This window comes from Aethalodelphis obliquidens, unplaced genomic scaffold (genome assembly GCF_003676395.1).
Source record: "Aethalodelphis obliquidens isolate GAN/ISIS:26980383/991018 unplaced genomic scaffold, ASM367639v1 scaffold7, whole genome shotgun sequence".
Lineage (NCBI taxonomy): Eukaryota > Metazoa > Chordata > Mammalia > Artiodactyla > Delphinidae > Aethalodelphis > Aethalodelphis obliquidens.
This window is the reverse complement of record NW_020837951.1, coordinates 56,722,344-56,745,610: the sequence shown is the minus strand read 5'-3', so window position 1 is coordinate 56,745,610 and position 23,267 is coordinate 56,722,344. Positions and strand designations below refer to the sequence as shown.

Genomic DNA, 23,267 nt, shown 5'->3' with positions numbered 1-23,267 from the left:
GATGAACCGGTTTGCAGGGCAGAAACAGAGACACAGATATAGAGAACAAACGTATGGACACCAAGGGGGGAAAGTGGCGTGGCAGGGGGGGGATGAATTGGGAGATTGGGATTGACATATATACACTAATATGTATAAAATGGATGACTAATTAGAACCTGCTGTATTAAAAAATAAATAAAATAAAATTCAAAAAAAACCTTCTTCCATCAAATATGTGTAATTTAAAATTAATGTAATCATGGAGGTTTATCTTTTTTTCCTAAATTTTTTTTTTACTTAAATGAAAATTTTAATTGGGCATCTGTGATTTCTACTAGTCTTTCAGCGTATGGAAACTTCTTTCCAACCTAACCTGAGGAGATACCAAAATTGTTCAGCCTTGCAGAACAAAACAAATAAATAAAATTCCACAGTGAACACTCATTGCCAGGCTTTTTCTACCTTATGTTTATGAGCATGCCTCTTCTAGAAACAATAACACCCAGTGTAAGATGACTCACTATTATACAGATTTAGATATATTGCTAGTCAACTAATGTTTCCTAAAACAAAACAAAAAAATGCTGAAACGCCTGTTACAAAATGACTACTCTATGAGCAGCTGTTATTCCTGGCTCCCAAGGACAGCATCTAAAGAGCCATTCTATTGTGTAACCCACCCCCAGGCCAGCTAAAAGCTGAATGCAAAAGTATAAATTGAGATATTCTGGACATTGTACCTTTCCTACTTAGGTCCCTTTCCCTCACCTAATACCATTCACAAAATCCCCTTTTAATAATACCAAGTTACTTTTAAAATTTGGTTTCATTAAAAGTCTCCGCTGAGATGAACAGCTAGTATACCAATTTACAACACAATGATTTCTTTACAGCTCAGTTGTTAAACTGAAAAAGAGTGTTTATAATCAAAGTGCTGACACAACGTTAACAACAATGGTGAGAAAGGCATTGTTAGAATATGGCTATCACAGTTGTTTGTTATTTGTCCTAGAGGGAAATCATGTTCCAATGGCTCTTCTATAAAACATCAATTAAAGAAATGTCAATACCAACATTCTCAAGCTGCCTTGTAAGGAGCTCTCATTTTAGCTGACATATCCATAAATGACACTAAAGCCAATTTTCAGTGCTATAGAAAAATTACAAGATTGAAGTACCTCCCCACAGCCTTATTTATCTGACGTGTTCATTACAGAAATGCAAAACCATAAAATAGGGCTGTCTGAGCTGGGAAAACAAAGACTAATTAATCACATTAATGGAAAACTAGCTTACAAAGTGCTGATCAACAAAACACGGAAGAACAATTTCTGGAGATGGGGCTCAGTTATCAGGGTTGAAGAGAGGATGGAATCTCATGTTAGGATGGGGCTGACAAGAATTCTGAGTGATTAGGAAATTGAATGACAAGTTTCCTACAGTAATCCTCTGAATGGAAATTTCACAGGGCCCAATAAATTTTATACCAGCAAGTGAGTTCCCTAATTTAGATGCTCACACCTAATTTGTGTTATAAGTGAAAATATATATTCATTCAACAGATATTGGTGAATCACCAATATTGTGTCCTAGGCACTGGGCAACAGCAATGAATGACAAAGACACACTCTGGCTAGGAGAGAAGACAAACTAAATCAGTAGATTATTTAAGGTAAAGGATGTTAAGCACTTGAGAGTGGGCCATGGAGTTCTCTAGGGAAAGGTGATGGCAGCAGATCCTGGCCTTTTCTAATAGGAAAGGTTATCAGAAAGTAAGAGAAAGAATATCTGGTAAGGTTTCATAAGCCATGAAAAAAAAAGTCGATGGCCTGAAGCCACTGTAAGGTTTGAATGCACCAAGGACATATAACCTGATTTATATTTTAATCAGACCATCCCAATTGCTGTGTTGACAGACAACAAAGGTTCAAGGGTGAAGAGAAGTTAGCAGGTTACTACCATATCCAGGAAAGAGGTAATGAGCAGATTAGTCTGGATTATGTCAGCCGAGGTGACTAAGAAGTGGACAGGATACTAGATTCATTTTAAAACTAGACAAGACAGGATCTGCTGTCAGACAGATATGAGGTATGAGAAAAAGAAAGCATCAAATCTAACTCTAAAGTTCTTGGCCTCAGCAACTGGAAGGCCTGGAGATACGGAAGCCTGCAGAATATCTAGAATTCAGTTCAGGACAGGGTGAATTTGAGCTATTGGACATGCTAGAGGAGATGCTATCATAAAGTTGGCCACAAGGGTGAGACTGAGCTGGACCAGAAATGCCCAAGCCATCAATGCCTAGATGCTGTTTACAACCATTAAAGCTATGAGATGGGATGAGGTTACCAAATGGGTTAGTGTAGAAAAGAGGCCCACATTTTGAACTCTGGGGAGTGAGAGGAGAAGCAGGAGAGTGCAGGATCCTGGAAGCCAAGTGAGGACTGCTTCAAACAGGAGACAGTGATCATCAGAAGTTTCTAAGAAAAAGTGGGGCAAAGCCTATGACTGGAATAAATTTAAGAGAGAAGTGGGGGAGAAGGGTCGGAGAGAGTGAATAAAGATAAACCTTTTCAGGAATTTTATTATATATATAGGGGCGTGGAGAAATAGAGTGGGAGCTAGTGGGAAGAAAGATCAGGAGAGGGTTTTTTGGTTTACTTGAAGATGGAAAAAATAACAGTGTGTGGATGATAATGAGAATCATCTGGAGAAGGGATGTGGGCGAGAAAGGGATGAATTACTGTAACTATGATCCTGTGTATAAGAGAGCGGATGGCCTTAGGAGAAGAGATATTATAGATATGAAGCAGGTAGAAACATTAAGATCTCTATTGGTGTCTTCCCATTTCTCCATGAATATGAAGACACTTCATGAGGTGAGGGTGAGGATGGAGAAGATGGGGAAGCTTGAGGAGAAAGAAGATATGAAACAGTCAATCAGGAGAGTAGTAGAGTGAATGAGTGATGGGAATGCAACATGAATTACCCACACCGTTGAGGACCAACCTCCAGTTACAAACTGAAAGCAAGAGCAATCTGCATATGGGGTGTTTCTCCACAGCCATACTCAGCTACAGAGGTGCAGGTACAGAGTAGATAGATAGTTGGATTTACCAGGGTTGAGTTATACCAAGGAAGAGTAACAAAGTCAGAGAGTGGCAAGGGAGCTATGTGCAAGGAAATATAGCAGCTTAAACAGAAGTAAGGACATGAGGGGAGGGAGAGACTGAAAAGTTGGGAGCATTACTGAATCATACATCACAGTGAGGTGAAAGGATTGCTGGAGTCCCAGAACCAGAGGGTGTGGGCTAGACAGACAGAAGGTAGTCAGAGAAAGAGATGCCTGAAAATGAAAGATGGCACTGAAAATACAACATACCTAGTGGAATGCCGAATGGTTAAGAGTGAAAACTAATTACCCTTTCAAAAGGCTGTCTTTCTACTGTACACCCTTTAGTTCTCTGTTACTGCAACAACAAATTACCTCAAATACAGTGGCTTAAAACAACATAAGTATGTACAGTTCAGTAGATCAGAATTCCAAAATGGGTCTCACTGGGCTAAAATCAAGGTGTCAGCAGGTCACTCTCTTCTGGAGGCTCTCAGGGAGAATCTATTTCTTTGCCCTCTGCAGCTTTTAGGGGAGCCCACGTGCCTTGGTCCTAGGCCCTCCTCCTCCATCTTCAAAGCCAGCAACAGCAGGCCAAGCACTTCTCACATCACGTTACTCTGACCTTTTCTGCCCCCCTCTTCCTCATTTAAGGACCCTTCTGATTGCACTGAATGCACCCAGGTAAACAGAATAATATCCCTATTTGTAAAGCCAGCTGATCAGCAACCTTCATGCTATCTGCTACCATAATTCCCTTTTCATGCAACATAACATACAGGTTCCAGGGTTTAGGATGTAGACATGCCGGCGGCAGGGATGGGGGGGAGATGTTCTCACTACATTTTAACAATTTAAATACTATCATACAGCCATATGTATGAAAGGACGATAACAGAAGAGGAAATCATACTCTCTGTTTCAAATTACATCCCCCCAACCATTTATCTTTCTAATGTCATTCCTTACAGCAGTATAAAATTTACTTTGAGGTTTGCAGAGCACCTATCTGATAGCAAGCCAGGCATATGCTCGATAGCAAGGAGAAACACCTCTATAATTTAAGACTGATCAGAGGTAATCTACATGGAACTTCACGGCATTTACATAATAGTATTTCCAGGATCCTAAGCAAAGTACTTGAAACTGAACATACATCTTACTTTGTTAAAACTGTACAACATTTGGCTTTCAAATAAAAACCCAGCTGGTTTATTCTTTCTTCCCAGCATGACCTTCGATAGCAAATAACAAAGTACATGACTTCTTCATCCTGCCACTGGACTAGTTTTTGCAGTTCATGAGAAACGCCTGCATTGCACTTTTTTTCCCCCCTCCACGCTTCCTAGGGATCTCTTTCCTCATTGCTAAGGAGATGTGCCTTTTAGCCCAGTGACCTCCGGGCATGCACATCCTGGTGTGCAGTGCAGTATGCTATGCTCCCCATAATGTCAGTCATTATTCTTCCTGACTTTACTTGTGCTCTCTGGTTGAAGCACTTAAGATTAATGAGGCATTTGTTCTCAATCAAGAAGCTATTTATGAATATAGTTCCACTTACAAAAAGCTATGTAGATTTCTCTTTCTCTCTCTCCATTACCAAAGTGGGGTAGGGAGGGATTGCGTCTTTTGAGCAAAAGGGAGAAGAATGAACAGAAAAAAAAAAAAAAAGATTTGTGACTTTTTTAGCCTGTAAGCAGTTCCCTAACAGAAAGGCCTCCACATCATAGCTATGCTGTCAGGATAATTGATATCCTCAAATGCGCTGTTCTGTTTGCTTAAAGTAAAATAATTATTACCACCCTGGCCTTTGTGAGCCAAGGTTTAAGTCTGCAGCTGTTCAGGAAAATCTGCCTCCTCAGGAGGGAAAAGGTAATTCTGAACTCAAATGCGTCACCTCAAATGGGAGAGTGTGGTCTGGCTAGCGGCTTCCAGGGACACCTCACTGGAGAGGAGAATTGGCACAAGCAACCACTTGGCTACACACAGCCATGGCATTCAACAAGAATACAGCCTTTCTTTTTCTACTAGTTTTACTGTGTCTGAGGATCAAAGTCAGCCTTTCAGACTGACAGCCTCTCACCACCTGGTCTTGACAGTATCCCATGGAATTAAAAAAAAAAAAAACACAGCATAAACCACATCACAGGGAGCAGGCGTGCCACCACAACCGCTCAAGGCCATAGCCAATCAGATGTAAACATCAATGGCTCTGATCTACAAAGCCAATTCAGAGCTCCTTGTTAAAGAAAAATGCCAACTCTGGGTTGTCAATTGGGAAACTAGATTCAGGGGATTATCCAGCTCTGGGAAAGCTCCTCCAGGCAGAAACTAGAGTCAATATGAAAGAGTAAGGACACTGCTCTACTCAACCACCCAATAACACTAATCATTCCATATTACACTATTAGTGCTGACTTTATTTTCAATGTAAACAAACAAAAATCATTCAGATACATTGCTCAGAATTAGGCCGGGTTTGTTCAGCCTTCTTTCCACTCTAAAAACAAGTAACTGAGAAGAGTTAAAAAAAAAAAAAAAAAAAGAGTGTAGGTCTGAGAGTGAGAGGCCTGAGTACTGCCATGAATCTGGGCTCTCTTACCATATAGAGGGGTGATCCTGGACAAAGAAGTTACTCTCTCAAACCCCTGGCTCAGTATCTGTAAAATGAAATTTCTGAGATAGATGAAGAATTCTTTAGTCTTTGCCAGTACTAAATTTTATGGAAGCTAGAAAAATTCTATCCTTGCTACTTATATTGGTTTATATTTAAATCAGCAGTTATTCTGAATCTGTAGGTCAAACATTTTAAAATGAAACTATTACTTTTTTTAAAACACAAGACTTCCAAGAGCCAAATGACTGGCAATTCTAACATCTATGATCAGTACCACTGTTTTTATTTGAGGAGTTGGAGAGGAGATATAATGGTTGTATTATGCGATAAGGGTGACATAATCCTTAGCCACATACATTTTCTTTAATTATCTCTACCCTAAGAGAATTCTCATGTCAGACAGAAAGAAGAGAAAGCACTGCCTTCAGATTTAACAGAGCGCGGTTAGGGTTGCTTCGTATCAGTTACGCCCCTATCTATAGGACCAGCCCCAATGCAAAGTAGGAGTCAGACTCTACCTATTAGACCACCTTCCTCCATTATTAGCCAGAGTAGAGTTATAGGGATTGGGACCTCATCGTTCCCAAAGATGAGTTACCAACTTTCCAAGAAGTTGATCATTTTTACCTGAGCCTTAAGGGTAGGGAGTTAAGACTAAGGTATATGGGCTTCCCTGGTGGCGCAGTGGTTAAGAATCTGCCTGCCAATGCAGGGGACATGGGTTCGAGCCCTGGTCCGGGAAGATCCCACATGCCGCAGAGCAACTGAGCCCGTTTGCCACAACTACTGAGCTTATGCTCTAGAGCCCGCGAGCCACAACTACTGAGGCCGTGAGCCACAACTACTGAGCCCGAGTGCCACAACTACTGAAGCCCGCACGCCTAGAGCCCGTGCTCCCCAACAAGAGAAGCCACCGCAATGAGAAGCCTGCACATCACAACGAAGAGAAGCCCCCATTCACTTCAACTAGAGAAAGCCCATGCATACAACTAAGACCCAATGCAGCCAAAGATAAATAAAAATAAAATAAATTAATTAAAAAAAATAAAGACTAAGGTATATTCCAAAGATTAAGAGTTCAGATAAATGTGTTCCAACAAATGACATAGATTCTTTAGCTCAGAAGCTTTAGCAACACTGTGGGGTTGGGTTTTTTAAAGACCAATACCTCAGGTACTTCCAGATTTTAACTTTGTGATTATGATTCATGCAGAGAAAACACTTCACTTTCTTTCAAAAGCCAAAAAATAGCTATGTGCAGCCTTGGAGGGCATGAATGGCAACCACTACTCAATCTATAGATGCCACTTATTTATAATCAAGCCATAAAAATAAATAAACAAACAGCATCAAAATGTTTATTTTTAATCACTGCAATTGCTTATTCCACTCTTTGTAAGAGGAAAGAAGATGCTAATTCCAAATGATTATCAAGGTATAGCCTGTGCTCATATCTGTTAGGCCATTTAAAAAAAAAACAAATAAGCAAAATAAAGACAGTGAATAGATAGGTGGCCAAGGTGAAAACCTATTTCATGTTTGGGTTTTGATTTCTTAAAACCATTTTGAAAAAACAAAACAAAACAGAATGCTATGTTTGTTATACATATATAGTACAACTTTATTATTCTACAGAGTATAATAAATGCTCTTCAATAGATAATAAATGTGTGCAATTACCTAGTTCATGTATTTCATTATACAGAACGAAAATTCTAACCTTTAAGATGTTTTATTTTAATTTTCCATTTCAAAATCTATCTTTTCATAGCACGGCAATATCCACCCAACAATATAATATACAACTGTGTATTTTACTGTATTACTTTGCAACGAAAATATTTAAACAAATTCTCCTAAATTAAGAGCAAAGGGATATATTGAAATAAAAAGAAATCCCGAGGATGATGTGCATTGCCACAGATTCCTGAACATCAGGTAGATAAAGTTATAGTAAGGCCTTTAAAGTCACTTTTTAAAAAACAATGAAAGTTTCCTTGAACACATAAAATCTACACTGATCCAGCCAATAATTACCAATGTCACTTCCAATTCCTATACTTTTCTGTTACTCATCACCTCTGACCAGGTTAAGAAATACAGGAATAAAGTTAGATTTCTTGAAGTTGCCCAATTCTTAAGGAAAACTAATTAAGGCAAAATGGAAATAAAAAACAACACAGAATCAAGGGATTTTAGGGTGAGAAGAGGCCCTTAGATATACATCTCTAGTCGAACCTTCTCATTACGTTGCTTTTAAATCTTCCTGTAATTAAGATTTTAGATTATAGCTATGTGAGCTACTGTGTCTACCCCTCCCTTCCCCCCAAGAATTACATATGGTGATTAAAAAAGCTCCCTAGTAAGGCATAGCACAAATGATACTTTACTTGGACTTTTTCACACTGACAATGAAAACCTACAGCACAGGCTTAATGCTACCCTGGACAGAAGACTGGCAACTCAAGATTTGTCAGAGTCATAAATCTGAGTATGACGTGACTTCCCATATGTTAAATTACCAATCTTCCCATGAAGTTTTCACTCCCATTTTGGCACTAAAACAAAACCTCACAGTGACCCCCACCGCAAAAGAAACATCCAGATTTCCTGCAAAGAAACAACCACCAAAAAGCTACATTATTCCTAAATTTTAAAAAGAGAAAATCTTATCCATATTCCTCTTTAACCTCTTAACCTGCTTATATTTTATTCTTTAGAATTCCATTTATAAATTCTTTAGAAGATAGTATAGAAAATCCTCCTGTCATTTATTAGCATATTACCTCTTAATACTCTACAGAGTATTCAGCACATAGATTATTATTTTTTACAATAAAAGTATTTAGGTTACCAGTTCATTTCCAGACATTTAACTAACATCCTCCTTCACAATTAGAAGTGAAGCCCTAAAGTAGAGTTCAGGAATTTTACAGAAATACTCAGACTCAAAAACAACTTTTCAAAATAGGGATAAAAAAGAAAACGGTAGGGAAAAAAACCTGAAAGAAAGCAATACAAATTCTGTATTTTTACAGTGAGAATATTACATTATATTTTTAATTAGCAGTAACTTGTAGTCATTATAAAATGGAAATCCATAAACAGATTAGACACAAAGCTCTAGTAATGTAGGTCAAAAGTGATTAGATTCAAATTAAGACTCAAAATAGCAAGAAATACATTCTAGAATCAGAGTAATGACATTCAACACCTAAAAACAGAACTTGGTAATGTTTGGAATGCACTCTAAAGTGCTACTATAATGAAGGAGTAAAAATGGCTCCAAAATGAATTACATAATCACAAAAGGGTTGGAAACAAACAGAGCTCAAAATAAAATACTCTAATAAACGCAAACATAGCTTTCATACAGATCTATTTATCTGAGCAGTACTGAAATGGGAAAACAGGCACAAAGCAATGATATTTAATTAGAACTATGAGATATACAACCTGAATGTCAGGAGAGACAGGTATGTGGGGAATTATTTCACTGTTTCATTTCACTTCATTTGAATGTGAGCAGGGAGCTAGGATTCTGGAATCCAAGTTAGGGTGTTATTCAAACTTTGTAACTAATCTCTCCCTCTAACACATGCAGGTAAAGCTGCAATACAGCTTGTTGTTTCTTATTTTAGATGACATAAGTGGCTAAAGTAAAGAAATAATAGCAAAATGAAACACAGGACTAAACCAAAACTGGAAATGGTAAGAGCACTGAAGGTCACAGACCAAGGTCACACATAAAGGCTCTGCAAGTTCAGAAATGATTCAACACTATACCAGGTGTTAGGGGTGTTATAGAGAAAAATGAGACAAAGTTCTGGCCTCCAGTTACTTAAAAACTAGCAGGGCAGTTTGGTCCGGAGCAACTTCCACGCTTTACAATTGGTAAATAAAAAGACAGCTGGTCTGTGAACATTGATTCCAGCCTTATGTACATTCTCACCCACCAAGCCCAAGTTGAAGCTGACAGAATCTTCTAATGTATGAACTTATTTACTTAGTTATGGTCTGGGACTGGATGAAATAATCACTGACATACATGCCTTTGCTTCCAAAATTTAAATAATTGATACTTACCTCTATGATACAGCGTTCTTTTTTTCCCAGCTTTATTGAAATATAATTGACATATTGTATAAGTTTAAGTTCTACAATGTGATGATTTGCTATTTCTATATATTGAGAAATAATTACCACAATAAGGTTCATTAACACTTCCATCACCTCACATAATTATCTTTTGTGATTAAATCATTTACGATCTACTCTGCTCTCTGTGGTGAGAGCATTTAAGATCTACTCTGTTGGCAACTTTCAAGTATCTAATAAAGCATTGTTAACTACAGTCACCATGCTATATACTAGATCCTCATAACGTATTCATCTTGTAATTGAAGTTTGTACCCTTTGACCACTTTCACCCATTTCACCCACACCCCCCGCCCCTGCCAATCACCAATCTATGCTCTGTATCTATGAGTTCAGGGTTTTTTTAGATTCCAATAGAAGTAAGAGCATACAGTATTTGCCTTTCCCTGACTTATTTCACTAAGCATAACGCCCTCCAGGTTCATCCATGTTATCACAAATGGCAGGATTTCTTTTCTTTTTTATGGCTGAATAATATTCATTGTACTTGTATGTGTGTGTATCTACACACACACACACACACACACACACAACCTTTTTTTTAATCCATTCACCCATCAACAGACACTCTTTTTAAGAAGAATCTTTAAAAAATAGAACTACCACATACAATTCTCACACATACCTTATGAAAATGAATACAAGGTGTTTCAGGCCACCCTTTTCTTACCCTCAAGATACTCAAAGCACTAATCATAAAAGGAAACAGAATTAACTGAAACAATCACATTTGTTGTATAAATACATATCCCAAGCAAAATATGCTCTTGGAGTGTTTTGTGTTCATGATGAATAAGCCTTACCTTCACAAACCATGTTTAAAAAGAAAATCCCAGGAAATAATTAGTAATTAGAGTTAGTAAAATAAAAGCCAGCAATGAAATAGCATTTGACCTCAGCTGCTTCGTTAGATTTCCATTAGCTTTTTTAGAGCTTCTATTTATCAATAAAAGGAGGTCTAGGACTCCTCTGGAACCTAAAACTAACAGTGTGAGACTGATTCCTAAGAAAGCAAGTTCTAAGTGTACTTTCAAAATGCAATCATTTCAGCCACAAAATCCAAAGAATCATACTTAAGTACTTAGTAAAAAATTAATATTGCAACACTCAATGCCACACTAAATAAGGGTGTTAAAGCCAAAATATCAATATTATCAGTTACTTCTCGGCAACGATTAAAATAAAATTCAGTTATTTCTCAGGAGAAAAATTTAGAAATAGAGCTTCATGGACAAAGTTCACTGAAAACGAATAAACTGAAAAAACAATTGGCTCACTGAGAATTCAGATAATTTCCAATTAGAACTAAGAAATTATGTAGGTCTAAAAAAATCAATGCAAAGCTGTATTTAAGAGCTCCCGTTTTTATTGCAAATTAAAAGAGATTTACATGGTATCAATATTAAAATACAAAAGGCACACTGTATTTTCTGAGGGTGCGGAGGGGTTAAGGTTAATAGAAAGATGCTTCAGATCAGTTGCAGAGACTGATTAAGTATTTCCTTCTGTAGACATGCTAAAGGAAAATGACATAATTGATCAGAAGCTGCCTTAGAATCAGGGTGGCTGGCCTAGGCCTGGCCCTGGCTCTGCCATGCAAAGGACAGTAGTACCTTGGGTAACAGGACTGCTCGGTGTGTGAGCACAGGAGCCAAGCAGTAACTGTGGATGGAACAGAGAACTCTTCATGCCTTGGTGAACTGGATTAGAATATCTCTAAATTCTAAATCTATACTTCAGGGTGAATGAGGGGATATCATTAGTAAAACTGACTCTACAAGGCTTTACTTTGGCTCATATAATATGACTAGAACCAGCTTGATAAATAAGAGCTGAATATATTTATTATAGCAGGACTTCATGGCTGTTTTAAAGATGCTGTACATTTATACAGTTTTTGTTAACATAATGAACACACCAAAGGAAATACCAAAATGTTATCTGGGCCCACTAATGAAAAGAATTCTTAAGTTGGAGATGTTACCTCTAATATGAAATCAGATTATTTGGACTATAAAGAGTGTCCATATTTTGCCCCATTTTCCCCTCACTACCCAGAGTGAATGCCAGCTATAAAAATCATACAGAAAGACAATCTCACAGATGCCTTTAATTTATAGTCACCATATGTCTATTTCAACACTGAGAGCTAAACATACATAATCATGACATAAATTTTCCTCATGTAAAGCATTGTCCTTCAGGTTTGTAACTTTGGTTGCAAGGAAATTTACTTCATTAACATTAGAGATCATTAAGGAATAAAGCAAATGCTACGATTATAATCCAAATCAAGCTGAGCATCTGCTCTGAGATCAAGAGTGAGGGATACAGTCTTGAGATCTGATCGGTCTTCACTTTCAAACATGTTCTGATACCTCTTGAAAGAGAATTTTTAAGAAAAGTTAAGGTAGCACATAATCAAATGGCAAAATGGGTGACATGGTGGATTAACAGAATGGAACGTAATGCTTGGATGTAAGCTAAAGTTTCAACAGGGTCTTCAGGAAAAACAGTTTAGGTGAAGAGAAATCTGTGTTCTCCAAGTGGGGAACCATTTGTGGTTGAAGTTTCTATCTCAAGTTCACAGCAATGCCTAGCACAGAACACTCTAAAATTTTCTAAAGTATGAATGTACGAATGAATAAGCGGGGAAGACCTCACGCTAGTGGAATAGTTGTGAATTAGCACAGCTTCCTGAGAGGTCACTGAAGATTCCCACCTTCACTGTTACTTAGAAGACTTATTTTCAAGAATTGCAAAATAGAGCTGGGCAAGAACATGAAGCAATACTTTGGACATGCTCTAATAAACCAGTAGTCTCCACAGGTTCCTGAGCAAACGGTGATGCCTAGAAATGTATTTAACATTTCCACAATGGATATAGAGCTACCAGGTAGGATGATTTGGAAAGAGAAGACAAGAAATACAGGTAACTGTGGAATGGCACACAAAAGCATTGTGTACTATCTTACCTGACCACTAGATTTAAATGGACCCACAGTGGATGGAGTGAGAAAAGGAGCTAAAAGATACTAAAATTAGCCACTTACTGCTGTCCATGCATTTCTTTTGCACCGGGCACATAGCCATCCATCACAGATCTCATGAGAAGGGATACCGTAACAACCTATAAAATAATAGTATGGACCCATTAATTAAAGTCTTTTGCATTTTGACAATATTACACATTTTAGCACTGAACAAATAAAATCGGAACAGCAGCCTACCATACCATTTTTGATTCTCACTGCTTAGAACAAAACATTAGCAAGGCTGGCTCAAAGATACTTTTGGTTCCCATGCCGCATAGCTAATAGGATTATCACTGCCAGAAAAAAATGAGAGTGTGCATCTTAATAGTTACCAGTGCTCACAACAGTTATTATAGAGAATACTGATGATAATACTTAATGTGTGATTAGAAAATTTCTAAATTGTCAAGTCTAGTCCTTTACTCATGCAAAACATATTTCAAAATAAGTTGCAATTTATGAAGCAAAATTTGGGGAAGTTTTAAAATGACACAATAAATAAACTGTGACACAATATTTATGCACATAAAATCAGTGCATAAAATTAATGTAATGTAAAAGTACATTTCAAAAATTATGTTTAATTAGCTTTAATTTCAGTGATAGGAACAAAGGATGCACAATTCATAGTTAGTGATGAAGAGCTGTCTTCAATTCTATTTGTCCATTCAGTACATGCCTGACTCAAAATAATGATGTAAAGAGATAGCTGATGATATAAATATATGTAGCAATTATACGGTATCAACAAACATGTGTTACTCTGGTTTCCTGAAGAAAGAGTTTTAAAAGATTTAAATGAGTAAAATTTAAAGGAGTAATTTTTAATATCAAATTTCTATAACATTTGACATGGGAAGAGAAAATAACAGAAATGTAATTACCCAAAGAAAAGCCTATCATAGTTACCCAAGACCATAAAGTGTTTAGTTCAGGCACATGTTTATAAAATATTATGGCTAAATTGCATAGCTAGTGCATTCTGGAGTCAAGATTAAATCCAAACTTGTTTGTGAAATGGTGCACTGTCTCTCATATAAATATAATCACGTAGAGTGAATGTGTATATATATGTGTATGTGTGTTACAAACTGATAGAAGCAAATAAGAAGTTTTATATAATTACATTTCAAGCACATCATGTTCAAATTCCTTGGGGAAGATGAAAGTATCTAACAAATAAATGCTAGATAGCCAGGCAAGTTCAACCTTAACACAAGGCTGGTATTACTCTGGGGTAAATATAGAAGGTAATACCTTTATTATAAATCATTCATACTACACTGACAGACTTACACCATACATAAGAACGTTAACAGAACATTTGACTTGGTAAGAGTTGGAATATTAAAATGCTTTAAAATAGAATTGCAATGTTTAATAGATCCATTGTATACATTTTAGAGGATTTAAATGGCAGACCAACCTAAAAAAATGTATTTGCCACTTAACGCAATTATGTAAAAACACCAAATTGAGACAGGTATAGAGCCTAACTTTCTCAGTCTTGGGGGAAAACAACCCTAAGCACTTTTTCCCCCCGGGAAGGCAACCCTTCCTTACAAACCCCGGGAAGGGTTTGTAAGGAAACCCTTACAAAGAATAAAATTTTAACTCGATAATTAAATTTAACAATAATTCCCCAAATCACCAAAAGAATACTCATTTCTCTTTCAAAAGTAACAAAGGAAAACAGTCATGAATCAACATTAGAGATTAAAACTCAATTTTTACAAACTTTAAGTAAAATTCAAGCATGTGAAAGGAATCCCACAATGACCCCACATTTGGACCCCAAACAAACAAACAGAACCAGATCTGTTCTCCACTGATACCACATAAAATTGGAGGAAAAAGGATGATTACGCCTATTCATACTTTCTTAGAAGAAATGTGATAAATTATGATCTAACCATTAATAATGCCAACAGTATAACGTGATAGATTTGGCAAGTTACAAAGGGGTGAGAAATAGAGACTATGTGAAGCACTGAAAAGCCAGCGATTAATGAGTGATAGACTCATTTACTTGCATGAACCCGTACGCGGCACTTTGCACAGGAAATCAGAAGACTTGTTCCATCCTCTTCCAGGAAGGCGTTAGGTGGAGAATATTCTATATTTTCCTCGCTATAAATAAAACACATCTCTGGAATGAGGGGCTTAGTCTTTCCTCCTGAAGTAACCACTTCATCTAATTTTGTCTCCCATCTAGAATCATTTTCTTCATTGCTGCTATCTGGCTGAAAAACAGAATATTTCCACGTGAGCGAAGAACATGGAAAAGAGCTCAGATCACTTGCTCTAGTCACTCAAATCCCCTAATAGCTGTTCATCCACTAACTTCCAGCTGCTGTACTTCCCCTTGTTCTCCCGGACCCACTATTAGCTCTTTATCAGTGCCGCTCCTCAGGCTCCCATCCAGAAGCTAAGCTGTAGGAATGAGAGGGTATTCTGTACATCTACTGGTACAGAAATCGATGAGCTACTAAAACTACGTTCTTAAATACATAGTTCATGAAAAGCATCAATTCTTCTGATGAACTTTTTTTGCTTCTTTATTTGCACTAGGTTAACAGATCTGATTTCATTTACTGAAGAATCTTACCTGGTTACACCTGAAGGAGTATCTTCAAAGACCTCAGTTTTAATTTGTACAACAGTATTTAGAGAGTTTTTGAAGGCTTTTTGACTCACCACAAAGTTTTAAAACAGCAAGACAGAAAGATCTAGCAAATGTCATTAAATAACAAAGGATAATGTTCAAAAAGAAATCGTCACCTCTCACCAAAATATACAACAAATATTCAGTGTTTATTTGAAACTAATTAATGAACTATCTTATTATCCCCAGAGACCCTATATTAATAAATTTCCCCAAATCTTATAATTTTAGTTGGATTTTTTTAATTATCGGGGAAATATACAGGCAGATTATGATACAGAAGCAAGAATCAATATAAAGGTAAGTTTTTCCAAGAAAATACAGAAAATTAGTGACTAAATGGGAAATAAAAATAAGGTTAATCACTCACCAGTGTCACATTCAAAGACAAGTGAATGAACTACTTCCTTTATTTACAAAGGTCTGAGAATGTGGCACATCACACATATTCGTGCTCTGAAACGTCTAACCAGAATTACTTAATGTGGAACTCTAGGAACGATGTGACCTTGAGTAAAATATTTCTGATTCTATCAGTGAAAATATAACCCAGATCACAATGTTCACATCAACAGACTTTAAAATATATTGTATCTAAAAACGGATATGGTAGTTTTACTCTTACCAGATTCTGAAAGATCATTTTGTCTGTGTTAGTGCTGGAGAATGTGGCCCTCTGTGACCTAAGATGCTATCAGCATAACATATACAAAATGACTTCTGAAAATAATATCATGAATGGCTGGCTGATGAGGGTGAACTGGACAATTCAGTTTGCATTGAGTCCTGCTGTGTCTTTTGCATGTTCCACATGGGAAGATGAAGAGAGATATTTTAAATGTGGGCCCAGAGCCGACATGTATATGATTGAGAGTAATATTTTCAAACATAGAGCAGAGACTAGGTCTAAGTTCTCTTTGTAAGCTTCTACTATTCTTAAGCTTTAAGCTCTGTGTTTCTTGGTGAAAGGGGTAGAAAGAAAGGTTGGAATTGCCCCTTGACTGAAATAAACCAAGACATTCAAAAATGATAAAGCACTGTCACAGAAAAGTCTCTCAAGTGGCACTCAGGAATTCCATTTGCTGCTCTATGATAGCCATTAGCTACAGAAGTACTAATGTCTTCCTCTTCGTGTGCCTACTAACCCTACAGAGATTCACCTGTGTTTTCACAGTCACACAAAGTGCTGCAGTGAAAGGAGACGTGGGCAGGGGCCCCTCCCGCTGGCTACCTTGTAGTAGGGCATGAGCAGAGCACAGATGGCACAGTGCGGCTCCATTCTGCCCATGGCTGCATTATACTCTTGCTCGGCCACAAAGTTTGGGGACTTCGTCTGCCAAAGGTGGACCAGAGGCTTTGCCCAAGACTCGGTTTCTTCCACTTCCTCCTCAATCGATGGAACCTCAGGCAACTCTTAAGAGAAAGGGTGTGAAAACACAGTGAGCAGGGGACTCAGGTTAAAACAATAACCCTGATTATAAAAGAAGCACACACTCCCAAGTACCTGTGATATTAATGTCAGACAGGAAACCTATTTTATCTTTCAAATATATTCCGAGAGGTGAAACAAAATCTTCATCGTCCGCATCATCACCGGAGATCCAACGGCCACACAGACCACCCTCCTTTCCACTCCTTCCCCATCCCTGCCAGGAATCACTAAACCGCTCTCTCCTCTCAACTCCACTCCTTCCGTGTTTCTTGTGCTACCATGATACCTCCCAGGGTAAAAGGGTTTATATGTGTGAGATTATCTTCCAGCTAGCAGTGGAATTTGCTAGCCACTACCTGTCTTACCGATATTTTTAGTTTTCTGACCTAACATCGTGCATGATTTAATAAAAATTTATTAATTGTATTTCATTTAATTAACTTTTAGGTTCAAAATGCATGTAAATAACATTTACAGAGCACCTATCATGTGCCAAGCGATATACTGCCATTACATGGGTATAAAAGACAATCCCTATGTCAAATCTCATTTGTTCAATATGATTTCCCAGAGGGTCAAATCTCTTAAGCATGTATATCTGTTAACATGAAAGAGGCACAGACCTATTCCACAAAAATGACATTTTACAAAAATTTATAGAAGGCCAGAAAAATACAGAAAGACATAACAGGTTAAGAGGAAAAATTCCTCATGCCCATAGCAGAGGACAGTATATCAAAGCGGGTGGTAGCAACCACAGCTACCTCTAGTACTTGATGTCTATACAGCTGTGATACACTCTAAACTTCCTCACCAGCTGTCTCAGTGCTACAAATAAATACTGTAGAGCAATGTCCTCAAATCCCAGAAGGGGTATACCTATGAACTAATGTGCTCCTGTCCTTGCCTTGTTGACTTACCTGTTTTAGAAAAAGTCAAAGTGGATTTGCTCAAGTGGAAAATAGGAAGAGCTAAATTAGGCTGAAAATAATTCAAAAGACATCAAATGCCAACTGAAGCACAAGGGAACGTTCCTGTTTCCATGGCGGTGCTGGTGGTGGTGATGGTATCGGCGGCATTATCATTTACAGTGGAAAATGCTTAGCATTCAGTCAGAGGCAGTGTTTGAAACAAAGGTAAGAACCTTTGCCTACATTTGAAATAAAGTAATCTGACACTAAACGTTAACAGTTTCCACCTCAGTTTCCTTATAATACACAATAGAAGACTTACTGTGAAGACCAAAATTTGACAAATGAAAGATGGGAGTGAAAGTTAACCAGGAACTTGAAATACCAAAAAGTCTAATAGCTAATATCTCCAACATATATATTAAAAATGAGATCTAAACTGAAAAAAAAAAATCCTTGGGTTTGAATAACTTGGACTCTACTTATTGGCTCACAATGAATTTATCGTATCATTTGCTTTATTAAAAAAGATGGAAACTCACAAGACGGATGATGCTTTTATTCCTTTAGATGGTCATAAGATAAGGTGATGAGTTCTCAAAATATTTTTAGGGATTAAGGAAATATTTAATTCCTAAAAGCCTAGTGAAAATGAACAAGAAGTACGGGAAAAGAACAATTCTTAACAATGGAGCCAGAGAGCAGAAAAGTGTGTGTGCCAAGTCCTCTGGCAGACTTGGTCTAAGACTTGATCTAGGACACACCTTGAACTTGTCCTCAGACTCAACACTGACCTGGTAGAGGACCCTGCTCTACAGCTGTCCTGCCCCAAAATGAGGTCACATTCTGGCCCAAAGAGCATTTGTCTTCTGTTTGGATGCTCTCCAGGCCAGAGTATGCAAAGCAGCATGGCAGGAACACTGTGCAGTCCCAAGTACAGGAACTGTCTGTCCAGAGACCTAGCTTTCCCCCCCCCCCCCCCACCGCACCACATGGCTTAACAGGATCTTAGTTCCCTGACTAGAGATTGAACCTGGGGCCACAGCAGTGAAAGCGCTGAGTCCTAACCACTGGACCGCAAGGGAACTCCACCAAAGACCTAGCTTTAAATTCTAACTCTTTCCGTAAGATAGATTCTCATATGGTGATTATTCCTTTCTCACCTATTTCAGGGTTTTTTTTCCTTTTTAATATTAAAATGAAATAGTAAATGTAAAATTTCTTTTTAAATTCCAAAGTGCTAAAATTCTTTGTAAATTCTGAAGTGATTATATAATGCACATGTTATTACGTAAAATCCATCCAATTATCTTATTTTCATATGATCTGTCTGTCAATTCCATGCTGAATTTTATGAGAGGGGAAAAAGAGACGGCATTTAATCATAAGTACATGATAATGATTATTCAGATTTTAACTTAGTTTTATTTTTATTTATTTATTTATTTATTTTGCGGTACGCGGGCCTCTCACTGTTGTGGCCTCTCCCATTGCGGAGCACAGGCTCTGGACGCGCAGGCTCAGCAGCCATGGCTCACGGGCCTAGCCGCTCCACGGCATGTGGGATCTTCCTGGACCGGGGCACGAACCCATGTCCCCTGCATCGGCAGGCGGACTCTCAACCACTGCGCCACCAGGGAAGCCCTTAACTTAGTTTTAAAAGTCAGAAACATTGGCACATTCTTGACGGTAAGTATTTTGTCTTCCTGAAATTATCTCATCAAATTATTCACCCCTCCTCTATCTCCAAGAGCTCTTGCTTACCTTTGAACCATGGCATTGTTCAAGAATAGACTAACCTTAGCTATTGCCTTTCCCAGACTCATGATATTCATGTAAACTACAAGCCTTAAATATTCTGGGGGGCAAAGTACTTTCAGGATATCTAAATACTCTCATCATCACACAATTCCAAATGAAAATCCTCCCTTTCAGCCTCTAAACACCTTTCCTGTTTCTGGTCTCTTTTTAGTGTACCTTCTTCATCCAGTTACTTTTGAAAAAAATTCTATCTTCCAATATACGGAAGAGGGAAAATGTCTTTTGCATCATAGCTTCTAAGTGTTTTGATCATTTGGCATCACTATGCCTAGGAATTTCCTCTCCTCCTCCTCTTCTTCAACTATAGTTAACTAATGAACCTCTAAAGGTACACTGTAATCTCGTTGGTATATATTTACTTCCCTATATGATGCATTTTGTAAGATGTCAGGCAATGAAAATAGACCACACTGTTTTAAAGATTTTTTAAATATCAAATTAGTTTTCACAACACCTTCACAAAAGAAGAGAGCAGGGGCAGATATTAAACATACAAGGAGGGAGGAGATATGGGGATATATGTACATGTATAGCTGATTCACTTTTGTTATACAGCAGAAACTAACACACCATTGTAAAGCAATTATACTCCAATAAAGATGTTAAAAAAAGTTAACTATTATATAATATTAAGATATCAATAGTATCAGTAATAATTAACTAGTAATTGTTAACTAGTAATAGTTAACTAGTAATTGATTGATTGATTAATACTGTATTGTATATTTAAAAGTTGCTAACACAGTGGATCTTAAAAGTGGATCTTTTTCTCACCACAAGAAAAAAATTTGTAACTGTGTGGTGATGTATGCTAACTAGACTAATTTTGGTGATCATTCCATAATATATACAAATATCAAATCAAAAAAAAAAACCATACAAGGACATGGACATTGTAAGCATTCAATGAATACCAATGTTTTTATTACTATAATTATCTCTTTTTTTAATATACCAGCACAGCAACATTCAGAAGCTCTGAGTCTCACCCCGAGTGCCACAGTTTGCTATAGAATCAAGAGAGAATGAGGCAAAGGAAAGGTCCCTTGGTGCAAATGCATCAAAGTTTGGGAAATCTGTGAAAATGTTACCGCATAGAACTCCCTTCTTTCCCAACTGTATTCTCAACAAGAACAAAAGAAGAGCTAATAGTGTAACAGCAGTTCTCAAAGTAAGGTCTGTGTACTCTAGGAGACACACAACACAATTTCATGAGGTCTGTATGGTCAATTTCATAATAACATGAAAGAGCAACTATAATAAAAATTAATTAAAAAAATAAACTGAAAAAATAATAACACGAAGACGTTATTTGCCTGTGTCACACTGCTGACATCTGTAACGGTGAGACAAAAGCAATGAAGGGTAAAACTGTTGGTGCCTTAGCTTGAATCAAGGCAGTGGCGCCAATGCAGTCGTTATATTCTTGACTATCTCAAATCTGCAGTTGGCGGTGGGGGGGTGTTCTCTTAACAATGCCTTGATGAAGCAAAAAAAAAAAGAGAAAAGTATCAATTTTATTAAATGTGCAATAAAATGGGATGTATGCATAAAGCACTTCTGCCGCACACCGAAGTTCAATGGTTGTCTTGGGAAAAGCACATGTGCAATTAATTGAATCGCATGTTGAATGAGCTGCCTTTTTCATGGAACACCATTTTTACTTGAACGAATGACTAACAGACAAGCTATGGTTATTCAGACTTGGGTATCTGGCAGCAATAGAAGTGAACAAAGAAAGCTTTCGTTTTAACAAAAAAACTACGGACAGTATTTGTTGACAATTATGAAATTCAAGCTTCTGAGTCAAAATTAGAACTTTGGAAAATTTGTATCCACTTTTGTGAGCTTGACAGCTTCCCAATAATTAAAGCTATTTCTAATGGAATTGATGGTGAAAATAACAAATGTAATTTTTTTATATTATATAAAAAGACCCGTATGACACAGATCTTTGTTTACCAGTGCATGACGTTACAAAATCACGCATGCATATAAGAGCCACTCAAAGTGCAAGACAGACCAATGAATTTTTAGCTTAATAGAGAACAAAAAGTTCACTGATGGGATTTCAGATTTCATGTTGCAACTAATCTTTAAAAAACCACATTTGTCAAGTTTTATGGCTATTAAAATACTGTACCCCTTCTAACCATGTATCCCTAGTAAGCTGGACTTTCTTCAAATATACCTCAACCAGAACAACATGGTCCAACAGACTGAATGCAGAGCAGACATGAGAATCCAATTTTTATTAAACCCAATATTAAAGAGCTCTGCAAAAAATGTAAAACAATGCTGTTCTTCTCTTTATTTTTATGGTTTGGGAAAACTGTTATTTTCTTATAAAAATAAATGTAACTGTTTATGCATTTATTATTGTTACTTTAGATTTTTCCATTTTAACTTTCAGCAAATAAGTACAAAACAGAAACAGACTCAGACTTAGAGAACAAACTTACGGTTACGGGGGTGGGTGGGGGGGGAAGTGGGGCGGGGAGGGATAGACTGGGAGTTTGGGATTGACATGTACACACTGCTATATTTAAAATAAAATGCCTTTCCATAAAAAATTTTTTTTAATTAAAAAAATTTTTTTTAAAAAAGAACAAAAAATAATAACTGTTTTAATAATAGAAAACATGAATAAAGATGAGAGTAATTTGGGGTTTTTAACCTAGAAAATAAAACTAATTGATGAATTCAAGAAAAGAAATGTAACTGTTTATGCATTTATGATTGTTACTTTAAATGTTTCCCTGTTTTAACTTTCAGCAAGTAAGTACCATTAAGGTAAATCCACGGGAAGGAAAAGGGGGCAAAGGGGCAAGGGGGCAAATGGGGAGGGGAGGGGAGGGGAGGGGAGGGGAGGGGAGGGAAGGGAAGGGAAGGGGAGGGAAGGGAAGGGAAAGGAAGGGAAGGGAAGGGAAGGGAAGGGAGTTCAAGAAAGGAAATGAAAAGAAAGGAGATGAAATGAAACCTCTTTGGGGTCCTCAAAATGATTATGAGCATAAGCAGTCCTGAGGAAAAGACTGAGAATCACTGACTATACATGTGCACTTTCACCCAAAAGTATTAGTATCACGAAGTCACTGTTGAACAACACAGTTAATAAAGCTGGTGTAGACTGTGTTCTCACAGTCAAGCAAGAATCTCATAAACTGTTTTCCTCAATCAACGAGTAATGCTTAAGCAAAAAGAAAACAAGTCAATACTGCAAGAAAGCCTTCTTTTCTCTCATTTCTTCAAGGTCTGCAAGGTTTGCCAGCTATAGCAGGGAAGAAAAAAAAAAATTCTATGCCGACACTTAATTATCTTTTTTCTTGGTGAGCCTCTCACCGCATGGCAGAAATCTAGACTCCTGGACTGCTGTATTTACAGAAATATGAGAGGAGACGTGTTTCCTTTGTTAAAGCGGCCTCCTATGAAGGACAGCCAGCCCCCTGACAAGCACTACTGTGGTGGGGGAACGGGGAAAACAGACATGACCCTGGATAAACGTACTGAAGTAAACCACTGAAAACACTGCTGTCATAC

General features: G+C 37.4%; 1 protein-coding gene across 3 annotated transcripts in view; it reads right to left on the bottom strand.

Annotated features, from left to right (window-relative positions):
- The window catches only part of KDM4C (lysine demethylase 4C), a 400,366-nt gene that overhangs the window by 141,751 nt on the left and 235,348 nt on the right, over positions 1–23,267 (bottom strand). For all 3 annotated transcript variants that reach the window (XM_027105850.1, XM_027105851.1, XM_027105852.1), the window contains exons 13-15: positions 16,798–16,979; positions 14,931–15,144; positions 12,920–12,996 (exon numbers count right to left, since the gene is read on the bottom strand). In XM_027105850.1, the coding sequence (XP_026961651.1) occupies positions 12,920–12,996; positions 14,931–15,144; positions 16,798–16,979 (473 nt within the window). The remainder of the gene's footprint in view (positions 1–12,919; positions 12,997–14,930; positions 15,145–16,797; positions 16,980–23,267) is intronic.